General features: G+C 39.0%; 1 protein-coding gene across 2 annotated transcripts in view; it reads right to left on the reverse strand.

Annotated features, from left to right (window-relative positions):
• ctnna2 (catenin (cadherin-associated protein), alpha 2) overlaps positions 1 to 23958 on the reverse strand; it is a 252270-nt gene that overhangs the window by 189745 nt on the left and 38567 nt on the right. For both annotated transcript variants that reach the window (XM_058639879.1, XM_058639880.1), the window contains exons 4-6: positions 23322 to 23488; positions 21844 to 21963; positions 20550 to 20816 (exon numbers count right to left, since the gene is read on the reverse strand). In XM_058639879.1, the coding sequence (XP_058495862.1) occupies positions 20550 to 20816; positions 21844 to 21963; positions 23322 to 23488 (554 nt within the window). The remainder of the gene's footprint in view (positions 1 to 20549; positions 20817 to 21843; positions 21964 to 23321; positions 23489 to 23958) is intronic.

Consider the following 23958-nt stretch of genomic DNA (forward strand, 5'->3'; position numbering starts at 1 on the left):
TTCCTACATTTAAATCACAATGTGGCAGGCACAGGCGCACCTGGCTTTTAAAAGGGAATGACAAGCAAACCTTGGCTTAACTGATGTTACAGCCAAAACACACCTACAAATAATTCCGACACTAATACGAGCCCTTTGCACCTCACGCCTCACTTTGGCCCGATATTATGCGCTTGTGCCACACACTTAAGATGGTCTAAATAGGGTCCAGTGCGTGTCAGGAGTTCAACAAAGTATTAAACATTCCACTCTGCTGCCTCTGGTTTTCCTGCTGTAGGGTTCAGGCCGTTTGTTTGTGATGGTTAGTTACGCAAAGTTAGATTGACAAAGCTCTGCCCACACTAGCCCAGCAGGGGCATTAATCATAACTGACTTTCTGATTGATTAAGCTAATGAATAGTCTCTGTCCCATAGTTAGGGGTTGGGCTTTTCACACAGCGTATAAATAGGCAGTAACGAAGAGTTACTCACACTAATTGTCAATTAGAAAAATTAATATAGAGAAATCTAGAAATGTGAGGGTATATGCGAGTTAATTTACATATACAGCCCTGTGACTAAACATACTGTATATATATATGTATTTATGTATATATATATATATATATATATATATATATATATATATATATATATATATATATATATATATATATATATATATATATATATGAAAAAATAATAATAATACTACTCATGCTTAAAGAGGTCATGTAGTAGCACCTTGTAATTTGTTAACAAATTAGCCTCGAAGAGCAATGGATAGTATTTTGGGTGTTTGGTCGTATATAACAGATTCTCCAAACCGTCTATATTCTGTTCAAATTTTAATTCCAATTATTGATTGAATGTGTGTTGAAGACAGGCATTTACCTTCATATCATGTGATGTTTCACCTTTTGTAAATGTACAATTTGAGTTTTTCTCTTTTGCTCTCAACAAAGTCTCATAACATCAAAAAAACAAAAAAAGAGAGAGTAATTTATGTAACTGTACCATGTCTCTATTTTTTTTTTTTTTTTTACTCATCCATTAATTAATTCATCTGAGAGTACTTGCAGGTGAATGAATATTTCAAGAGTGAGCTTTTACCATGTCTTAATATTGTAAAGTAAGGTAAACTAGGCACTGCTAAATCTTTTATTATGCAAAAATAGCAGGACATCAGAACAACAAGACCTCGGTGCTGTTGATCTTCACAGGACATCATCTGCTATCAACTATTCTGAATGGTGCAGTACATAATAATCAGCAGTGTTTGCATAAGACAACATTTATTTGCACAGCATGAGGGCAGTAAAGCATTTCAATGTACAAATCCAAGTTCAGACACTACCAGAAGAGCTTACGTTGTATAACAGCTCTTTATGAAAGGGACCTCTGGAACCGGAACCTCTACTTTGCTTTGCTACTTGAAAATAAAGAAGCTCAAAGGTTGCATTTTCATCAAATTCATTTTTAACTCTAAAATTAAAAAAAAATTGGTTTGGGTTACTTATTAAATAGGTCATTAGAACAAATATTTGTTACCAGCCCTTAGTTATATTTACAAAAAGCACACACAAACTTAAAATTAAGACTATGATCCAACATTTTCTTAAACATGCAATTACTGCATTGATCTTAATGAATCTTAAATGTGCCGCTTTTGTTTTCAACCGTCACTTAACACGAGGAGGAAATGTGCTTAGAAATTAGCTTCATGTTGGGAAAATGAGTCATAAAATCTTGTTTACGTCTGATTTAATCCCCATCACATTTAATTCAGCAAGGGTCAAGACCGGTATACTACACTGCATCTGAATTAAGATCTCTTTGACGATGATAAATGTGACACTCAATGGCAATATTAGACCGATGTTGAGTTTTAGAGAAACACATTTGTGTGCAGTTTTAATAAATAGATTGATCTAATCTGATGATGTTTTTTTTCAAGTGCAAATCAGATGAATGAAAATAGATAAATCTCTGCCAATCTCCTATAGCAAGATAAGACCAAAGTGTAATCTCCATGAATGTCCTTTCATATACCATAAACCACTTGAAAAATGATATAAATTAAAGCTTTACCATGTGTGCACCTGTGATTGCCCTAACTTGGTGTATGTCCCTGTGTCATATAAAACTATACACTGAATGCTACATACACCATCACAGTGTGATCCTTAAATTTTTAATCCAGAAAAAGGAAAATAAGTGCCAATTGGAGCAAAGAAAAACAAATATACATGAATTAATAAAATAGTGTAACCTGCAGGAAACCAAGCTAAAAGCATACTTTTCCTAAAATAGTAAGAGCATGACCCATTGACTTCCTGTGTGTTTCCTATTCTGTTTCCTGAGGGAATTCTTCTACAAAAAAACAGAAGCAAAGCCCGGGACACTGAATTACTGTACATACTGTACATGTGTAACTCGTCCATAGGGACATTCTAAGACAACCACTTAACTAAATTCTACCGATGGGCGTGTGTTTGAGGAATAGACAGAATATTAATGGTTTGAGGGGAAGAAAAAAACAAACAGATCCACAGAAAGAACATTTTAAAACATTCATGTAGTTTTCTTCATTAAAAATAAGTCACACTTTCATAAACGTGGTTTGAAGAGGTCATCTTGATTAATTAATTTGTATCATACAGCTTTAATCATGTTTTGGGCAATATCAAATATATCATATTCAAAATGCATGTTTAAATTAGTACAGGGGTGTGCAACCACTAGTACGAGAAGAGCTATTTACCCGTCTCCACCCAAATATGATTAATCTGGAGCCACATAATTTAGAAAACATCATGTATAACATTTTAGATATAAATATAATAGCTAAAGTTTGTTGGAATATAAGGACTACAACAAAGACTGTTGACATTTCATAACTGTAGACAAAGGAAAACACACACAAAAAAACCACTGTTGGTACGCGCAGGCCTATTTTGAAATAAAACACAGAACTGCGTAGATCAATTTGTGTCCTTCTGTTATTTGTGGAAAATTGACAAAATAAAAAGTAACCCACTTTGAAATAAATAAATCCAAATGTATACTTCCTTCATTGGCTTCATTTAAATGTTGGGAATGGCTTTCCATAACTCCAAACACAGGTTTTTAAATATTGCGTACACATAGGATGGGACAGATTTTTAGTTGAGGAACTATTTGAAAATAAAAATATTTATCACCTTGATATCCACATAAGATGTGTTTAGTTTGAAAGAAAAAAACATTTTAAATAAAATCAAGACTCCTGAATTAGTACATAAGCCGTCAGCATTCCCTCTTCAGTAACAGTATACCTGCATGACGGCAAGTGAGACATGTTTTACTCAGTTTCCAAGAATTAACATCTTATTGTTGTCCCATGACCTTGACATGCTTGCTCAGAAAGTGAAAAACTGGCAGCAAACAACAGCACAACAGACCACTTCACTGATTTAAAGCAATTTCAATTCAAGTGCAACTTAACAATCAATTGCCTGCATCAGGGTTTGTTACCATGGTAACTACTTTTAAAAAAAATAACTGTGTCATAAAACAGTGCTTTGAAAGGTTTCTTTCACTTTCTCATACATTGAGGCTCACCAGTCAATGAACAAATGAATTGCTATTTTTTACTTTATGCAAAGAGCAGCACCCTGGGCCTTCAAAGGCAATGTCACCATAACTGTGTTCTCTTAACTGATATAATCCTCGGCAGTGATGCTCATAATACTCGAGGAATGATATAGCTTGTATTCAAAACTGCACAGATTAAATTATGAGTGTGTGCCCGAATGTTTATTAATGTAGCAGATGCTCATTGACAGAGTCATAAATCATAGAGTAACAGTAGCACAATAAGGCCAACAAGGCTCCTATTCTGTCCAGGTAATGGTAGTTGGAGCAGTGCCCAGCCTCTCTGCCAGAAGACTGTGACAGTGGACCCAGTTAGCTGCAGGGCGGAATCAAGTGGGGGTGGATTTGGGTGAGAAACGGCGTTTGCCACAGCAGAGTGGAAGGCCGCCAATATTCCAATGCAAAGAGTAATCGTATGAGATTACTGGAAGTTTTCCTGTGGCCCCTTTAATTCAAATTCATTCATTTTAAATGTTAGTGGATAAGTTAGTTGGGTTGGGTGATATGACCAACGAATGATCATGGTAAAAAAGTTTCAAATAATTTAATATTTATAATTATCACAGTAAATAGTAGTAAAATTCCTTATGTACAGGCAAAAATTTATTTTTGCCTGTACATTTTATTTTGCACATTTGCAGGGGTGCAACAATTAACGGATTATTAATCAATTACTAAACCACTATTTTGATTATTGAATAATCTTTTGATATGAATGTGAATATTTTCTGGATGCTTTAGTAAAAGATAATAAAAGATTCATTGATTATGAAAATATTAATTAGTTGCAGCCCTAACCCTTTGATAAATTGATATTGAATAAAACTGTATGGCTATATTTTTTGTTACAGAATTATTGCCCAAATGATTTTGTTTTCTTCTAATGAAAAGATGCTTTTTGTAAACACATTTTTCAAACTGCTATTTGCTTGATTGTGTCCTTTGCCTTGTGTTACTCTGGAGTTAAAGGCAGCAAGGCCAGTGAACAAACAGCACGTCAAACCTTTAGTGCAAGTTCAAGCTGCCAGACAATTATCATCCTAATTTCATAATCTCACTGGGTCTCAACATCTCAGTTATTATTCAGTGAACTCACCGGTTTATGTTCGTGAGGCTGTCCATCAACAGTGATTATCCTGGTTGAAGGGTATTTAACCCGTGTGTCACATCTCTTCACAGCCATTTAAATGTTTGCCTTCTTTAGCATATACATGTCTTATCCTGCCCGGGGTGAGGGTTCACATAGCAGAAATGATGTCACTGTGGCCCGTGCATGATGTGGGCCACTTACTTAAATGTTAAACACTACATCAGTCATACCTGACAGTAGAAATATGGAATAAAAGCTATCATCTATTTCAATGTCACCATAATATAAATGTATACCAGACAGTTTATTTGCAGTAATATGCTCCTTGCTGATGTGCAGCTTAACCAAAGACTAGTTTCTTTGTACACTGCCAAGCAGTTGGGAGCATACTGACACGTGCCTATGAACAAGGCTTCTCTCTGGCAATATCACAGTCAATTACCTGGCTGTGACTCTTGAGGATAGATTTATTTTGTATTCATTTGTGATGGCTTAATTTTTAAAAAACTTTACACAAAAGCACATTGATAAACGTGACTGTCCAGTGTGTAAATGACATCCAATGGTGGGACTGCAGACTGAAACACAAACCAAGGACTCCTCCGCTCCCCCCTTGTATACTGCAAAGGATGCTGTTGTTCTTCATTTCATAAAGCTTCCATTTTAAAACCGGCAATTCACATGTTCTGGTCAGTTTTGTTCATTTGTGCTGCTGATCATGCATGGAAGTACTTTAAAAGGCTTATTCTACAGGAAAGCCAAGCTACTATACACTTATATAACAGATAAAAAGACATTTTACTTTGGTGCATCCCTTGTTTTAAGTATACTGATACAGATAATTAATTTGACTAGATTGTTGGTGTATTTAAGGTTGTTCAATGACAAAATGAACATGCATTTATTGAGGTTTGTTATCGTTAATATTACAGAACCACGTCTGCAAATTTGTTGTTTAAATGTCATTATGTTTATTATCTCTTCATCTATACACTTATAGAATTTAGTTCACACTGCAGGTTCCCCCTGGTAACACTGAATTTGGAAAATCCTGTTTTTCTTACTGTGCACCTGCAACCTGGAACACTCTGCAAAACCATCTGAAACTCACCACACTTATCATTTAAATCCATAATTGCATCTTATTTTACTTCCAACTGCTCCTGTTTTTCGCCAGACCTCTCTGTTTTCATTATTTTTGTCACTTTACTTGTTGCTTATGTGGTCTTGTGTTTTGTCTCTCGGCTATATTGTAAATGAGGTTGCTCCTCAATATATTTCCGAGTTGAAATAAATAAATAAAAAAAACACGTAGAGTTGTAATCCGATTGGTGGACGCTGCAGTTGGTCATTTCAGAGCAGTGGGCAGTTGTGTAAAAAGGACTCTACTGAGGATACTGCTGAGGGTCATCGGCAAAGGAGCACCTGCCGCCTTCCACTAATCTCATTTGATGTTTTCGGGAGATAGTTGGAAATCCATGTTACTGGAAGTCAGGCTATTCCACTACACCAGAGACTACAGTAAACAGGGAGATAATAACATCTCAGCAAGTTACACAGAAACAAATATCAGAAAATTGCTGAAAACGTCACACAAATATGAATCACAAGCCTTAAAATGTCTGAGGACTTCACAACAAACTGTTATATTAGTCTTCCTGTAGCATCACTTAGTTTTTTAGACTGTTTTATCAACATTTGTTGCAATAGACATTTTGCTTAAGCTTTGAGAAAAGCATACAGAGTTGTTATCTTAACTAAACATCAGCATTTTACCAAAAAGGAAGTAATTAATAGAAGCCACACAAAGAGGAAAGGTGAAGCTATCCACTGTGACACTGGAACCAATCTTCTGGGTTTTATCTTTGGGAGAGACTCATTGTTGCAGGTGGTAGTGATTATGTCGACCGTCCAACACCAGCAAACAAAACAAGAAGTAATGAACCACAAGAAAAACAACTGCACAAAAATAATCAGTCTTCCGAGATTCTTGCAGGCTGCCACAGTGCTTGAGGAGAAGAGACAATCATCTGACCGATTGCTCAGGGTTAGTGAGATTGTGTTACCTGTAAGTTCTTGTTACGGAGTGAAAACGCCCCCTCGTTCTCAGGACAAGTCTCTAATCGCCTGTGACACTGGCCTTCACAGTTTAGCCGGGCCAAGATGTCAATAAGTGCTGCTATTGCCATACCTGCCAAACACTGTCTCCCTTCACAGCAAGGAGCATAATAAAGAGAGGAAGAACAAAAAAAAAAATCCATCTAATATTACATTTTTAGTTATCTTATCATCAGAAGATATGGTCCTTTTTTTCGACTGACTCATACCAACCCGTGAAAGAACATTTTGTGGGCACTCTTCACACTCACTATTCTGAATATAGCCTGTTTGCAGAGCTACCCTCCATCAGAGGCTTTTTATTTGGCACACACTGTCATCTGGTAAATTGCATGACATTACCTCCTCACCCTGAAGATTTTAACATGCTGGTATAATCTCCATGTTGTGAGATTGCATGATGTGGGCAGTGTGTGTGTGTGTGTGTCTGGGGGGGGGGTTGGGCATAATCATAAACCAGGCTGATATTGAAGCCTGACCTATTGCATTCTGGTGATGCACATAGTATATAGGTACCCAAACATAATTGGTCATGGAGATATTGTGGATGACACGGCAGTTTATTCCCATGACCCAGGGACCCTGTGGGGCTGCTGTGACAGGGAAAGTAATGGCTAAGGTCTGGCTACAACTTAGAAACACTCAAGGAGATACCATTTTTCAAAAGGACTTCAAATGGCAGTTTGACACCACTTTTAAGTAAATAAAGACAACATGGAAATTATAATTAATGTGGGCATACATAATCTGCCACAACACGAAGCGGGTACGTTTTATTGTTGTGGCAGATCAGTGGATTCTGAATGAGGATTGTATGATTACTTTTATAATTCATGTATTCGTTGTTTGATCCAGAGAATGGTGAGAGGATGTGAATAAAGAAACCGTCAAACGTCTTGTTTTGCCCACAAAGCAAATAGTATCTCCACTTTAGTGTCCTAGAAGAAAATATCCACATTTAAGAAGCTGAGCTCACAGATGCTGCCTCAGTTGTAAAAGGCTTCTCATAGTGATGAATCAGTTGCAAAATAGTAGATTAAAGGCTTCATTACTGCATTATTGTTTCAGTTCTATGATCTATTTCTATGATTTGACCGTCAGCAACATGCATTAAAATGTGTTTTAATGGTAAATTATCTCAAAACATATGTTGTACTATAGGCCACACACGCTATGACCAAGATATGTTATGATAAAATCAAGGAAATGTTATGTTTTGGTTTGTTGCACTGCCCACCACCAACCAAACAACAAGGCAGCTCATAGCACTTCGACCCACGACTCGTCCGAAGACTTACTCGAACACAACACGCTGCAGCTATGGGCTACAAACGGCGAACATAACTGAACCTCCTGGAAAAACATGAGTCTGCATTTGAGGTGTTAAAATGTATACAGCTGGAGGTAGAGAGGGCTTTGATGAAAGATTGATGGTGTGGGTTGTTCTCTCTCTCTTATACAATATGGAAAGAAAATTAGGATTTTATTAATTACTCAGGGTTAGGGTTAGGGTTAGGTCCCCCCGAGGCATCTGCAAGGTGTGTGAATTATCTGCATTCTCTGCGGTGACCGGGGGATACAACATTATGCACAGAATACACACACTGTCTGAGTAGGCAGAGGTGTTGCCATGACACCCATCAGACATGCAGACACATAGTAACAAGGGTGTGGTTCAGGAGATAAAGCAGGTGTCTGTGGATTTAGCCCTGGCTGTGGAAGTGTGGAAGATCCTGAACACACAATCTTTGCAGGTGAGACTGACCAGCACTATAGACACTGTCATTCGTGTGTCATTTACGGGATAGGTAAATGTGAACTGTAAAGCGTTTGTTGAGACTAGATAAGCTCTTTAAAAAGCTGTCCACTTACATTAGATTACGTATAGCCCATCGCTGCAAAATCCGAACTGCAAGTCTCTTTATTTTCCAATAACTCATTTATATCGGACTTAAGTTTCTTCTAAAGTCATGACTTGTGTTATTAGAGCCCCTAGTTTTCGGGAGAGACATGTCGAAGAACTTCAGAAGGACTTTGAGTACAAACTAATGAAACCCGATCCAGGTTTTTCAATAAAAATGGTACACAATTCATTAACAGCTTAAGGAGGAAGGACAAGTCACACTCACTCATGGATCAATGAAATGCAATACCACGTGCTCATCTTGTGTTGTGTTCTCGAGAATCGGAAAGTCACCAGAATTGCCTCTGCTAACGATCAGTAAAAGTACCTTTTTATCTCAAATACTCAATCAAACTGCAATCTACCTTGAGCACAAATGTATTCCGTCATACTCAAAGGAGCAGAGATGGGAGAGCATGGAGGGAGAAAGAGAGAGACAAGGAGAGAGATCCTTGTTTCATCACAATTTTTGTTTTGTTTTGTTTTTTTTTTACCAGCATTATAACTCACATTCAGAGTGTTACTTTGCTTCAGCTGTGTGCTGGCAGGAAAAAATAAAATAGATAATCCTTATGTAAAAGCCTTATGTACATAGCTTATTTTAATGCCATGAAAACCAAATCGAAAACCTGACACGCATTAAATTGAATAGAAAAACAAAAGAACCATTGTTACAACAGCAGTCAGTGAGGCAGCAGTGTAGCATGCTTCATGGCTTTGTCATTTGTAATATCAACATGAGCTTCCAGGACACCCCACTGAACCAGTGTTAATAGAATTAAGGGTAGATGCAAAGGCAGCACTCAGCGCATATTACGTATGAAAGTATGAAACGGGCAGATTACAGAATGGTCTTGACTTGATTTACAGTCATTTGTTTGTTTGTCTCGCATGATCTGCTTGATGAAAAGAGATGGGGGGAACCGGTCTTGGCAAAGAAGGAGGGATACAATCTGAACTGCTGCAGCTTTGGCTAGATGGTTCTTACAAGAAGCTCACAACATTCAGCCAAGACTCATTTGCTTCTGGACAACATCACTTTATATGAGAATGATTGAACATAACTGCAATGCACACAGTGCAGGTGCTTTGGGCACAATCGCAAGACAAGAGAGGGGATGTAGGCAAAGGATGTGTAACTAATAAGATAAAGACTTGATGGCTGGAAACCAAGAATATGAAAGATAGCAGACAATTCCAATACTCTTGAGAGGAAAGGCACCATCTTTGCTAAGGACATTCAAAAAGTAGTGTCTTTCTAACTTGAAACTTAAATGCTGAAAGGGCTACATCGCTGAGTGAGTGAATGAGTGACTCACTGAGTGACTGAGTGACTGAGTGGTGCTACAACCCTGACATTTTGAATAATGTGCTATTTCATGACAAATTTTTTTGCAGCTGAAAATAAAAATAAATGATCCCATCAGCAACACACCAAAATGTTGTGAGCTAGTATGACTGTTCTGCAGTTGACTAATTTTGTCTTTAATGTCTTCCCCAAGGACACACAGACTAGCACTGGGGATCGATCACCAAATTCAAACTAGTTTATATGCGGAAAATAAGATAAAAAAAGAGAATAGTAAAGAGAAAATAAGAATCTGAGATAAACGGACTCTGAATCATTGCCTGAAAAACCCATTATTTGAAATAACTAGCATTTAAGAAACTCTGCTACTCCTTGTTCTAAACATAAATACAACGTGGATATCCTGCTCAATTCAGGAAGTCATAGGGAATTTAGAGAGTTGTTAAGTGTTCTAATGAAACTTGCAGGCTTAGCTTAGCAGTTGGTTGGTTTATCTTGCCTGTACTAAATATCTTTATGACGGCCTAAATTTGAAGTGCACAAATCGTCCAGTGCATTGGGGAGGGGGGACATGATGTACGAAGGATGAAGCACTTGCAACTGATGGTCTGTACTTGTGGAAAGGATCCCACTAAAAAGGTGTCTTTAATAAATACATATTTGTCACATACAGAACAGACCTCGAAGGTCTAATGAGATTTGTCACAGCAGTCTGCTAAACCCAATCAAATTCAAGTAGTTACATTTAGTCTGAAATCCATCAAATATTGTATGTCGTTCTAAGAAAAAAAAAACAAGCATGCATGTCGGTGTATGTCCATATTATGCAAGTAGTACAAAAAAGGTTTGTGTGGGTGGAAACGCTGCATTGGAAAAAGTCAGACACGATGCAAAGCACTGCAACTTTGTGACTAGCAAGGACAGTGAGATTGCCCTTAAGTAAGGATACTGTCTCCCTCTCAGCCTGTGTGTGTGCGCGCAAATACATTTTCTGTATGTGCAAAATGCTGCATGCCCCCATATCCATGATGAGAATGAACAGCGATGAGTGAGCAAGCTGGCATGCAAGGCTCCTACAGAGAAAACCTTGACTTGCCTGTGCCCACTCAAAATTCAACTCCCAGGAGTTTTATGCTGAGAGGTCTTAAGATGCAGTGAAGTAATTCAGTCTGGTTGTCGTGGAGATTTAAGGTGGCCATCCATAAATGCAGAGTGCTTGTACTCTAACCACTTTCTTAATCATCTTTCTATACTTCTAACTTGAGAGTGTGAGTCTATGGAAAGTGTTCCCTATAATATGCCATACATGTAATTCTGTCAAAATGCCATAATAGTTTTTTATGGTATGTTAAATTGTGTCACATAGCGTGATAAACGTCTCCTAACATGGAGACAAGTGCAAAAATGACATGACAAGGACACCAGTCCCGCCAACAAATCTAAATTTATAGCCAGAGATAAACAAGAACATCATTAATTCCTGAAAATGAGCTTTGTGGAAAGGCAGCAGTGAATCTGATTATCACAATAGACCATAAGGTCTCTAGGCTCTGACTATAACTAGTATGGATCTCTGAATCCGGTAACTGGTGACCCCTCCTACTCTCCTTCTGCCTCCACCTCAGCTCGTCCATGCCTTATTGCCATCAAGACAAGCGAGGCAGTGGCTAATTACTGTACAGCAACAAACAAACCAATACTTCTCTATCTACCGGTCATGTCCCATTACTTCGGCTTAGTCCCCCTTATTCATATTTCTCCTGACAGGTGCATCTGTCCATGGAGAATGAGACAGTGTTGTAATCGGCAGGCAGAGGATGTTGTGATTAAGAAGTGCACCTCTGGGCGAACACGTGGCTCAGCCAAGGTGAAAATGACGGCGGGAGTGGAGTTTTATTGAACACAACAGGGTTCTTGTCAATACTGCTGGCACTTGGCATTGTGTTCGATTAGTTTATTAATGTTTGGGGTGTGTGCGCATCTGTTCATGATTGTGCATCTGTGCATGTTTTTGTGTGACCTTCCTTTCAAAGAGGTACCAGCGGGCTCAGTGATCAGGATATACTCCTTCCCCCTCAGCCTGATTCTCACAGGCAACCTAAGAATGTGTTCAGTACCCACATGTTTAAACACTGAATCAATGCGAGTCAAGGAGAGAGAAAAAGCGAGGCAAGAGAGACAGGATAGGGGGAGAAAAAGGCAGACTGTGTGTGCGTCTGAGCACGTGCGTTAGTGGAAGCGAGGAGAAAGAGAGCAGCAGAGAAATAAGAGAGGGCCCGAAATGAGACAGCATGGAAAGGAGAGCACAGATTGATATAGCAATTACCAAGAAAGCTATCCCTCAGTTAGGAATACATCTACATACATTAGAGTCGGCTTGCTCCCCGGCCACCGTTTCTCTGAGGTTGGCTCACGGTGTCTCATACAAAAATTGAGCATGCGGAAAGGTCAACGCTGGGCATTCGCAGCACATACTCTTACAGTTAAGATCTCATCTACCCTGCAGTTGCACACACAAGAGGAAACATGTTTCACCGGCAAACGAGAAGAATCTATTTCAATAAAATCAGAAGTCTACCTTTATGTATCGTATATTAAAAGTGTGAAATCCCAAATGCAAAAACATGGCCAGTTACGTGTCACTGCACAGATGAAGCAGTGCAGCATTTGGAAAGCAACTAACACCTACACTGCAATACTTGCAACACTGACATTCAAAGGACTAGCCATCATGCACACTTTCTTTCCAAGCTGCCAAGTAAATCCAATTATAGTCTAGCCATCATATAGAATGTGTACTTCCCGTGCAATGTGACTACAGGTCCTGCAATATACAGAGGGGCCTTTTGCATGAAAATACAATTCTGTCGCCAAATGGGCTCAGAGTACACACGCAAGCACGCAAACATTTCAGAAGCCACTAGTGGATCAAGATACTTCAGAGAACGAAGACAGAGTAAAAGGATAGACAAAGCAAAAAAGAGACAGAAAGGTGAGGAGTCGGGGGCGGAGGGTGGTGTGGGCTGGGGCGCTGTGTAAATAACCCCCTGAAAAGACAAAAGAGAGAGAGGACAAACAGATGGAAACACAAACCACGGTAAAATGATCCAGTGCGACTTGACTCTCTGCTGCAGTCTCAAAGCTATAATCTGCAAGTGTGTGCACGTCTGCACTGTGTGTGTGTGTGTGTGTGTGTGAATAAAATGTGATGTGTGAGCATGTGTGTATACACAGCCAATGCACTTCACACTGTTGAGGATGCTTTTATATCAGGTAGCTGGAGGTTTATGGGAGTTATGATGATACAACAGGACTGGGACACGGAAGGTTGCAACACCGGCCGTCCTTTCGTTGCAGGCATGTCAAGGAGAAGAAAGGAACTACTATCCAACATGTGTAGGCTGAGTTGTCAGCCAGACAAGGCTGTATGTGGTAAGCTTTTCATAATAAATTCTCGTTAACAAAGCCTAATTGACGAATATGCATACAACACAACATCTGAGCCTCAGATGACGCCTCATCGGAACAAAATGATAAGGTGATGCAGGCTTTTGCTCCGAGCAATGAATGAGCCAGAAAGAAAACCTCTGTTTCTAAGGAGTTGCTGGAAAAAAGGATAAAAATGGATATGATAGTGAGAGGGTGGGGGGATAAGAGAGGGATGGCCAATTGATGAAAGTTATTAAACACTGCCATCTGTTGGTGAAAGTATGAACTGACCTACCTCCACATGCTTTGAGTGTGAGACTAATGCATTCGAACAGGTACATCTTTTACCACCACTGTGTTGATTCATGAAAAGTACATATGACACACAAAGGTCCGAGTGCTGCGCCAAATATGACGTGAAAATCCTTAAAAAAAAAAAGACTATGCTATAGTAAAGCCCACTTAGAGAGAAGCAGAATTCAATATGAAGACGCATTAAGCTCAAGGTAATCATTTTGATGCAATCACAAATCACAATTATGCTACACAATCACAATCTTCTCCTTCAACCTCTTGGCTCATCAAATTGAAGGCAGCAGCAGCAGAAGTAGAGGAATGAAAGGAAAACCCTGTACAACTCATACTTCACTGGCAGGCTTCTCTGAGAATTGCTTCATCACAAAAAAAAAAAAAGGGTTTTGATGGGAAATTGAAGATAGTGCCTTTATGTATTAGATCAACAGAGTCACATTTAAAAGGCTGTTAGCAGGTGCTTAGTGCTTTTGACTGTACAGAGATAAAGAGGCTCAAAGCAGGAAAATGGCAAGAAGACAAAGGTTGATGTTTTTTGGGGTTTTTATATTAAAATGTGCACAGTCGTAACTAGGCCAGAGAAAGAGACTGTTTCCTGCCTGCAAATTGAACTTTACAGATAGGCTGTTGAACATTTCTCCTTATATCCACCATGGATGACCGTGAGTGTATAACTCACATTCTAGGAACTCATTGTACACTTTCTACATTCAATTCACAGTTATGTAGCTCTCCGTGTTCTTGAAATATGCTACACTTTGGATGGGTGCTGTGCTTGTGACCTAAAATCTGTGCCTGTGTGTGTGTGTGTGTCTTTCCCCACATACCCATTGGGGCTTGACTCCATCTGTCCTACCACTGAGCTCAGATCCCCAAATTAAGACTTCCCTTTCAACATGACAGGGCTTTATCCTGTATAGCACACTTAAACATCCAGCTATCCACAGATTTGTGTCTACATCTGGAATAATAAAACCAATTTCAAGACTGCTGGGTTGACTTTGTCACTGGTGACTGACATTGCAAAAACTGAATCGGTCCAATCTGATTCATGGATCAGTGGAAATGAATAGCATGCCTAATAATTAGTGCAGGGGATGAAAGGGATAATTTATTTTTAAGACAGGAAAACTTGACCAGATATTGAGTTTTTAACCAAGGCAGTCTATGTAACAGATGAGTTGCTCTGAGACATTCCAAAATAGTTGCTTAAATTCCAAACAGGTCTAAAAACGAAATTACAGTAACTTTGCTGTATGTCAGCATATGTATTTTGGTGCCCTAGGTGATTTTGGGATTCAGTGCCCCATAATAGTAAATAATAAATAAATATAATAAATGTTTTTGTTTTTTTTTATTTGCTTTCTTCCTGTGGTTGTTCGGTGCCCCTCCAGTAGATGGCACCCTAGGCGGCCGCCTATATGGCCAATGCCTAGAGCTGGCTCTGCAGTATGTATTAATATTGTATATGACTGACAGTCAACGTTTCCTACATATGCATAGGACTTGACATGCAATTCAATTTATTATCCTTTTTTTGGGGGAAAAGATATATATATTTAAAAGATCCAGACAGGGATTAGCTGCCTCATTGCTATAGGACAGAAAAAAAAGCCTGACGATGATTACAGAATCATCCTTCATTGGCTGTCAGCAAAAGGTAAAGATGTGGTAGCATCTTCTTATTCATGAGCTGGCCTTTCAGTCTGGCTATAGACACTGAACTGTGTGCAGCATTTAAAAAGCCTCGTCTCAACTTCTGTGTCACTGTGAGTGTATACTGTGACGTTCAGAGCAACTGAATCCTTGCTACTTTCAGACCATATGAGCCATAATCATGCTTCAAACATGAAGAGTCTTGAGCACATTTATACCCTAACTAAACATGGAATATAATCCACTTGGCAGGGAGTCCATAAGCTTAATTTCCCTGTGTTGTAGTGCTGCTTTTACAAATGATTGCACATTTTGGCATTACGATTGAAGCGATGATCAAAGAAATGTGATATCGTAACACATCGTAACTCATCTCTTTGTGTGACTTAATGTCCTCTAAAGTGTGAGTGAGACAGGGACATCATGATATCTGCTTGGCAAGGAAAATAACTTCATCCACTCCATCAATGACATGAGTACCATACTTCAGCAAGCTGACGTGAAAGAAAATGCTTCAATATTCAGGTTTTTATGGAATCACCAAACTCTGCAGCTTTTACATGAACTCTATTGGCATGTGTCTAACCCATATACACAGTAGTTGCTAATAATGTAACCTTTATGTCACTCCCTTTTCACAAATGCATGGTTAATGTGTTGTGTTGTGTGTTATGTAATGTGTCACAGCATGGACCTCGAGTGTGATGCCTGCGTTCATCAGGTCTAAATCACCCCGACTATAGTTGTCTCTGTGATAAATTAAGGATTAATCATGCAGCTGCATCGCATTAATACTGGGCAAAGAGCATGTTATCACATTGAAGTGCTGTGCGTCTATACAGAATCAATTTCAAGGCTTTTGCTTTTATGTATTTTCTTAGAAAAAGTTGCTGTTTTGGATTAAATAGACATGAAACAGAGTTGTTGGGATTAGCTATGGCCACAGCCCAAAGACAAATAACTACATGTTTAAAATGACCACTTCAATAAAACTACTATCTAATTTTTCCCAAAATGTCTACATAGCTAGACTTGCTAGATAGTGTTGAATTGTTCAACTTGTAGAACAACTGTGTCTGCATTATACCCTGTACCACCTCAGAGAAAGCAAAAAAAACATGCAGTGTCTGAGTATTTCCACAAGGGGTCACTCACATACTGAAAACAGGCTTGAGAAGAGAAGAGAGAACATTAACAAAAAGCATATATTTGTTCATAGACTCTGACTGTAAAAAAAAACAACAACTCACCACTGCACTTTGTGGCTGCATGTTAAACAAGAAATAAAGGGGAGAGATGCATATGGGCAATGAAACTGATACAGTCAATACATAAACAATCCTTAAAGTATTTGAGAAAATTACAGAATCATCCTTCATTGGCTGTCAGCTAAAGGTAAAGATGTGGTAGCGTCTTCTTATTCATGAGCTGGCCTTTCAGTCTGGCTATAGACCCTGAACTGTGTGCAGCATTTAAAAACTCAGATTGGTGAGGCGATTGACACTGTCACCTTTGTCACCTGTGTTTGCATGTTTTTGTCATATCAGTTGAGGTTTTCTGTGGTTAATCTGATCCAAAGACAAGCAGGTTAGGTTAATTGGTGGCTTTTATTAACCTGTAGGGTTGGCCTTGTGACATATTGGTTCAACCTGCCTTTTGCCAAATGTAATAAAACTGAAGGGCAGAAGACATAACACATACAAATAACAGTAATTTCTGTGTGACTGCAAAAGAATGCAAAACAGCAGGGGCAGGAGGAAATAACAAGAGTGAAGCAAGGTAACACTTGATAAAGCGTGTGTGTGTGCATGCATGTGCGTAAGGCAAGCAATTTAAATTGATTGACAGGATAACTTTGTTCTTACTAGTCAATATAAAGTAACAGATATCTGTAATTCAGTTTTAACTCACTTTCGCCATTCATGTCGAGCTGAAATATCTACATTGTCCTTTTTAGATATCTTGAATTAAGTTTCACATTTAGGAGTTAGAATGAAGTTGTTGCTGTCTGAAACTGGAATTAGAGGTATGTACAAATATCCGCAACTGAATTGTAGATCTATAATCTATAATGACAAACCCCATACACATGAATGGAAAATGTTACTAGTCATTGTGACTCGTAAAACACTGAATTGCAGATATCTGAATCTGTAGTTGTGACACATACCTTTCCCATGTATCTACAACTACAATTCATACTAGTCACAATGAAATTACGTCAAAATGACATCACACATATCTGTGATGGCAATTCCATTGACTCAAAGTTGGCAATGAAATAAATGCCATAATTGTGTGTGTCCAAGAGACACAAAGACGAGGACGACATGGGTAAAATGAATGAATAAATAAAGGACAACAAGAAGGAAATGTCAACATTTAGTCACATTATGAATGTCATCACTGCCACTATCGCTACAACATTATTTAGGATTATTCCCCTTCTCCTTTTGGCTACATAATCCCCCCCCCCTCCTTGTTCTTGATTTGGCATACATTTTACAGCAGATGCCCTTCCGGACCCAACCCTCTCCATTCATCTGGGCTCGGGACCAGCACCACGAGGACACTTATGCACCCACAGTGGCTGCATATATTAGGCAATTTCGGGTTAAGTGTCTTGCAGAGGAAAACAGTGGCATATAGACCCGAGGAGCCAGCGATCAAACCCCAGACTCATCGGTGGAAAAGACGACCTGCTCCATCACTGACTCACACTCGCCTCACTATAGTAATAATGATAATCAAATTGGCTCTTCAGCCACAGTCACGAGCAGCGAACTATAAAAGAGGTGCCACCCTGAATAGGATGACAGAGTCAGGCACACTGGGTGGACAGGATTTTAAGATTACTAATTCAATAACATCATTGGAAGTTGTCTCCATTCAAAAGAAATGCATAGTTACCATGGTAACTGCATGTTAAATTTTTTCGACAACCGAATACTAAACAACTGTTTTCGATCTGTCCTCAGCAATACACTCATCAAGTTAAGAGTCTGTTGCATGAGTTACTGGTGATAAAATACAATCACTCAACGACACAAGCAAACACAGCAATCCAAGAATAAGAAAGGTTATCTATTCTGGAATCTGCCTCATTGTAGAGGGGACAGGATCGTGGAAAAAAACAGGAGAAAAACAGATGTGCAAAACCTTTTGCAGTACACCTGTGTTCGAGTGAGTACAATGAAACCACACGTTGAAGAGAATCTTTGCATAGTCAGCTCTGTCTTTGTCAGCAGAAGCCACTTATCACAGAAGCTACACAGACGTGAAACGATTCAGCTGCAGTGTGTAGCAATAAATGGGTTTGAGAGGAAAAGCAGGATAAAAGTAGGACAACAAGCTCCGTTCTTCTTTAACCATTTAAACATAGCTGAAGACCAGAGAGAGGATAATGCTGAATGTTATTTGTCATTTGAATTTGCAGCTTGGGAGAAATTGAGTTTGACAGACAGATTCTTCCTTTAATTGTTTTTACTTGTGTGTTTTTACGTCAAACAGAACTTTCTGGTTTTGATAGTAACTATGTTTTCTATTTAATTATATAAATATTTGCCAACAATTGACAAACAGTACATTTAACCAAAATACTCTTTCTCAGTATAAATCTAATTTTACTAACGTTAGATTTATACAATCTTAACTAACATTATGTTAGTTAAGGTGGTCACATTGTTTTGTACTGTAACAATCAGCAGTGGAGACTCAATTATTCAGAGTGAGAACAAGTTCAGCCCCCGCTGATTTGAGCCTTGCTGTTGTTTCGTATTGTACTGTACTTCCTCTCACTTCATTACTGAGTTCCCTTTTATTCCCTATCCTCTACATCTTAAGTGTGTCGCCATCTTACAAATGCAAACTGATTAAGTGAAGGAGCCTCTCACCGCACCTGTTATGTTTCCCCTGGTAAAACCAAATACCCTTTTTCTTTGCATCCCTAGTTCAAGTACATCCTGTCCAATCGCAAACGTGTTTTCCTAGAGTGTGATTGCTGCCTTAATCACCACTCAATCACCATTCCCCTTTCATTCACTCAGTCTGTTGCCTCAGATCTGTTCTGTCAGTAAGATGACATTTTCTGAAATTATACACATTGGGTGATGTATTTAAGAACATTCTATGAAAACATCATTAGTGCTGTCTGTAACTAAAAGCCTGAAATACCACGCTGCCTGGCAGTGCGATGGTTTGTCAAGACAAGGCTTCTCGACGGATGCATACACTTTTTGACACGTAAAGGACAAGCGCTACTTAAAAAGAGTACTGCTATATGTATGTATATATATATATATATATACATACATACACACACATGTACATATATATGTACAGCTCAAGTAAATATCTAATTTCTACATACTACTGGCATTTAGGGTTTATCAGTGATGACACAAGGGTAAAAAAGAAAATGCACAGTAGCGTTCACGCCAACATCTAAATCATCCCAATGCCCTCATCTCAAAATATAATCAGCTTAACCACCTCAATTTAAGGTATCGCCTTTATAAGAACCATAAGTTCACTATCACTGTATAACCACTAGATGTCAGCAGAGAATCACATTTATAGGGAAAACCCTTTTTAAAAAGTACAATAAGCACCATAGAGACAAAAAGATGAAAACCGATGAAAACTGACTATATAAATAAGAACTCTGTGTGAAAGATCATTAAGATGCAGCAATAATGATGGATTAAGATGGTGCCGATAACAACTGTTGGTAGTATAGAGGCAAACAGGGGACAGTGAGAAAAGGATGTCAGCTATTTCATCTAACTTCCTCAGGTTGCTGATTCACTGTCACACACTCCTGACCTACTTAACCTACAACTTAACAGATGCAAATGACTGCATCTTAGTAAATAAAAAGAATGATGTTTATTTTATTTAAGCACGCTTTTCGCCGTAGTCTAAAAAGATGGAGCACTTGCTATGTAAGTTATTAGATGAGAACAATAGCAGTTGCAGGAAGGGGACGAAGCACCAGTTATACTGAGCACTGCCATTTCCATGTAACGATACACAACGCTATCGCATGTCTTCGCTGTAACACTTGAGCATGAGTGTGAGTTGTATGTAAAAGAGCATAATGAGACATGCTGACTTACATCAAATTCATTGAGGGCAGCAGCCAGTTCCCCAATACCAGCATGGCCATGTTTCTCATCAGTGGGTGAGGTGGCCTGAGCAGCACTGGAAATGCCTCCTATCGCTTCCTGCACCTGTTTGAACACGTAGTCTCGGTTGGCACGTGTGGCAGCCACATCTGGGTGGCGCAGGAAAGCCTGTGAGGCCGTGTACAGCATGGTGGCGTTTTTCTTGAGGGCTCCACGTGCAGCTGCCATCTCATCTCGACACTGGGGATCTTTAAGTTCCTGTAAGGGTGACACAGTGGTTCACTTATCACCAACAGTATTTTGCCAAGTCTCTCCCCGAAGAAAAAGCCCTGTACATCTTAGAGATACAACTTAAAGCCAAAACTCTGTATTCCTAGATATGCTTGTGAAATTAAAATGAATGACATGTGTAATGATATTACATTGATTTTCAATAAAGTACTGAAAATCTCCTGAAAACATAAATATGATCATCCAATCTGATTAGTTCAAAAACAAATATGTTTTGTTGTTTTGCAGTAATAAGATAATTATTTTGAATCCTATGGCAGAACAGATATGTTAATCATGTGTATACTGCAATTTTACAAACACCATAAAAACTAAATAGACTGTGAAAAACCGATAGTTATACATGGATGATGTCATTTGGTATTTACTCTTGTTTTATCACCTCACTGTGGCAATGTATGCATTTCTATAATTAATAGCCTTAATGACACTGTGGCCTTTTTGCAGATGAAGCAGATAAAAGAATATACTGTAGAACTGCAATTCTATATGTACAGTATGTGACTATTATTCAACGGCTGAAAATATGGGCCATCTCTGGGATCTTGCCCTCCAGTAGTTCCGGTCATATTTTTTCCCACAGAAAATTTTAAAGCATCTATAAATCGTTTTAATTACTCTCAAGCATTTTCTGGGTATTTTCTGGGTAAAGCTGTTGTTGCTCAAAACGCATTTTTGCCTCATTTATGTGCTCCTCCAATTCTTTACCGTCGCCATAACTCGTAGGAGTTTTACGTGACATTTTCATCTTTTGTTTTGCTGTTCGTCTTTCTTTGTCTCCCTTTATTCTCCATACAAGTGAAATTGTGGCTTTGTTCCAGTAAACCTGCCTGCTTGGTAAATTGTGAGTTAGAGTGACTGGAGTGTGGGCTGTTTCATTATACAGTATTACATGATGGCGAAGATTGTTACATGTTTACAACATTTGCATCTAACACAGGATCTCTTGGTATCTGAACATGACACAGAAGTCTGTTGTGGAAAAGTGTCTTACCTGCTGTCTCCGGGCTGCCACATAGTTGAGCTTCACCATCTCCTTTCCAAACTCCTTGAAGCGGTTGGCCAGGTCCTGTTCATTAGTCGCATTCTTTACACCCTCTAAGGCCTCCTCTACCTACCAAGCCGGCACACACACACACACACACACACATAATCTTTAACAGAACTCAATGGACATGTGTATGTGTTTTTTGTTGTTGTTGTTTGTGGTTATTCCTTTTTTAATTTTGACCAGGTAATATTTAAGCCAGGCATGTCCAAAGTCAGGAACTCGGTCAGATGTTTGCACGGCCCTCAGCCCCGATTTTATAATGTATTATTTATGGCCAGAGAGGAATGTGTCCTCTCCATTAGGTCAGCTGGTAAGGAGTTAGAAACCAAAAGTCCTGGGTTCGAAACGCACCTGTGACAGTCAGATTATGTCTATTCTGTTATTTGACTCCAGATGTGAGAGAAGGGGCCATTTATTTTCATGTTTTCACTCCTGTGTGGCTTAGATTTGGTTACATTGACATTCAAAAATGGTAATTGTCACAATGAAAATGTAATTATTATGAAACAGTGCATTTGTATGAAACATTCCCTGTTAGAAAAAGGTCTGAGAGGCCACTGGCCACCAGCAATCTTCAATTTATCAAATCTGGCACTCATTAGAAAAGGTTTGGACACCCCTGACTTAAGCCATCTATTTGTGCATTTATAACAGTTTTCCATCAGTTTTGTGGGTTTAAACCTGTTTCACATTACTAATGAAAGTGCCACACAAGATGTAATGAAAGTACAGAAGAGAGTGAGAGATAACTTTTAAGTGGCCTTTGATGACAGGGATTATTCTGGCTCCAGTTAAGCCCCTCTGTGGTTCCACAAGAATGAAGTTGGAAGGAAGGACACAATGTGTGTGCGTGCATGCGTGTGTGTGTGTGTGTGTGTGTGTGTGTGTGTGTGTGTGTGTGTGTGTGTGTGTGTGTGCGTGCGTGTGTGTGTGCGTGTGTGTGTGTGTGTGTGTGTGTCTGTGAGTCAGGAGTTTGTTTCAGATTATAGCAACTGCATATAATTTTCTTTCCACAGCCTTGAGCCTTTTCCAAAATAAGGAGCAAAATCAAACTGCTTCAGATAGCTGCTCTGAGTGAGCGGAATGTGAATATGTAAATAATAACACCACTGCACTTTACGATATTGCAGTTATATGATACTGATGAAGTACAATCAGATCTGCTGACCCATGCATTATCTACTGTACATGCTGATTGTTTCTTTCACACCTGTCTTTTGTTGGAGCGCACTGTGCACTCAGGCAGTCTCAGATCTCATAAAACTGTAATTATGTTAACATGAGCAATTACAGAGCTCCACCTTGCAGTTGAGACAGCAATGCCGGCATTATACAACACCGTTGGCCCCAATATCTCTCAATTTAATATGGAAAACTAAGCACAAGGCTGAACTGCGGGTGCAAGCGATGAAGGCACTTACAATTTTAAGGTGGGCCAGCAGCCTCATGACATCGGCCATGTCAGCGAGGATGAGTAAGCGCGTGACAGCGGAGAGCAGGGCACGGGCAGCCCTCACCATTGTGCCACGTTTCACGGAGGAACATGGGTCATCAGCAAACTCCGATGAGGCAATCCGCATCGTCTCTCCTGCGGAAGGGAAGGATGAAATTGAGGAAAAAGGGTCAAGAATGTTGCTTATCTCAGACTCTTGCCTGTGTGATTGAGTGTATGTGCGTGAACTATAATCAGCATACACCTATATTTAGTAAGCTAATGTTACAGTGTTCTTTGAATGTGTATCTGGACTGTATATAATAGGATATGTAAGGTCAACAACTACTTACCATCATTTACTTTAGTGCTCGTACAACTATGTTGATTATTAGGCAAATGTATATGTGCCAAAATATGCTTTCAAAAAAAGCTCCTCCGCATTCTTATATTTATTATACAGCTAGCCACTGGTGAGTAACAGGCCTTGATTAAATAAAAATGTAAAATGTTTCCTGCCAGGTCAATAGCACAGAGGCAGGAGGTCAACACTGATGGCGCCAGCTCTTCACTAAATTAAAAATAACGAGGAAATAAAGTTGTTTGCACTGCAGTGATGCTCAGTG

The sequence above is a fragment of the Solea solea genome, chromosome 10 (genome assembly GCF_958295425.1).
Source record: "Solea solea chromosome 10, fSolSol10.1, whole genome shotgun sequence".
Classification (NCBI taxonomy): domain Eukaryota; kingdom Metazoa; phylum Chordata; class Actinopteri; order Pleuronectiformes; family Soleidae; genus Solea; species Solea solea.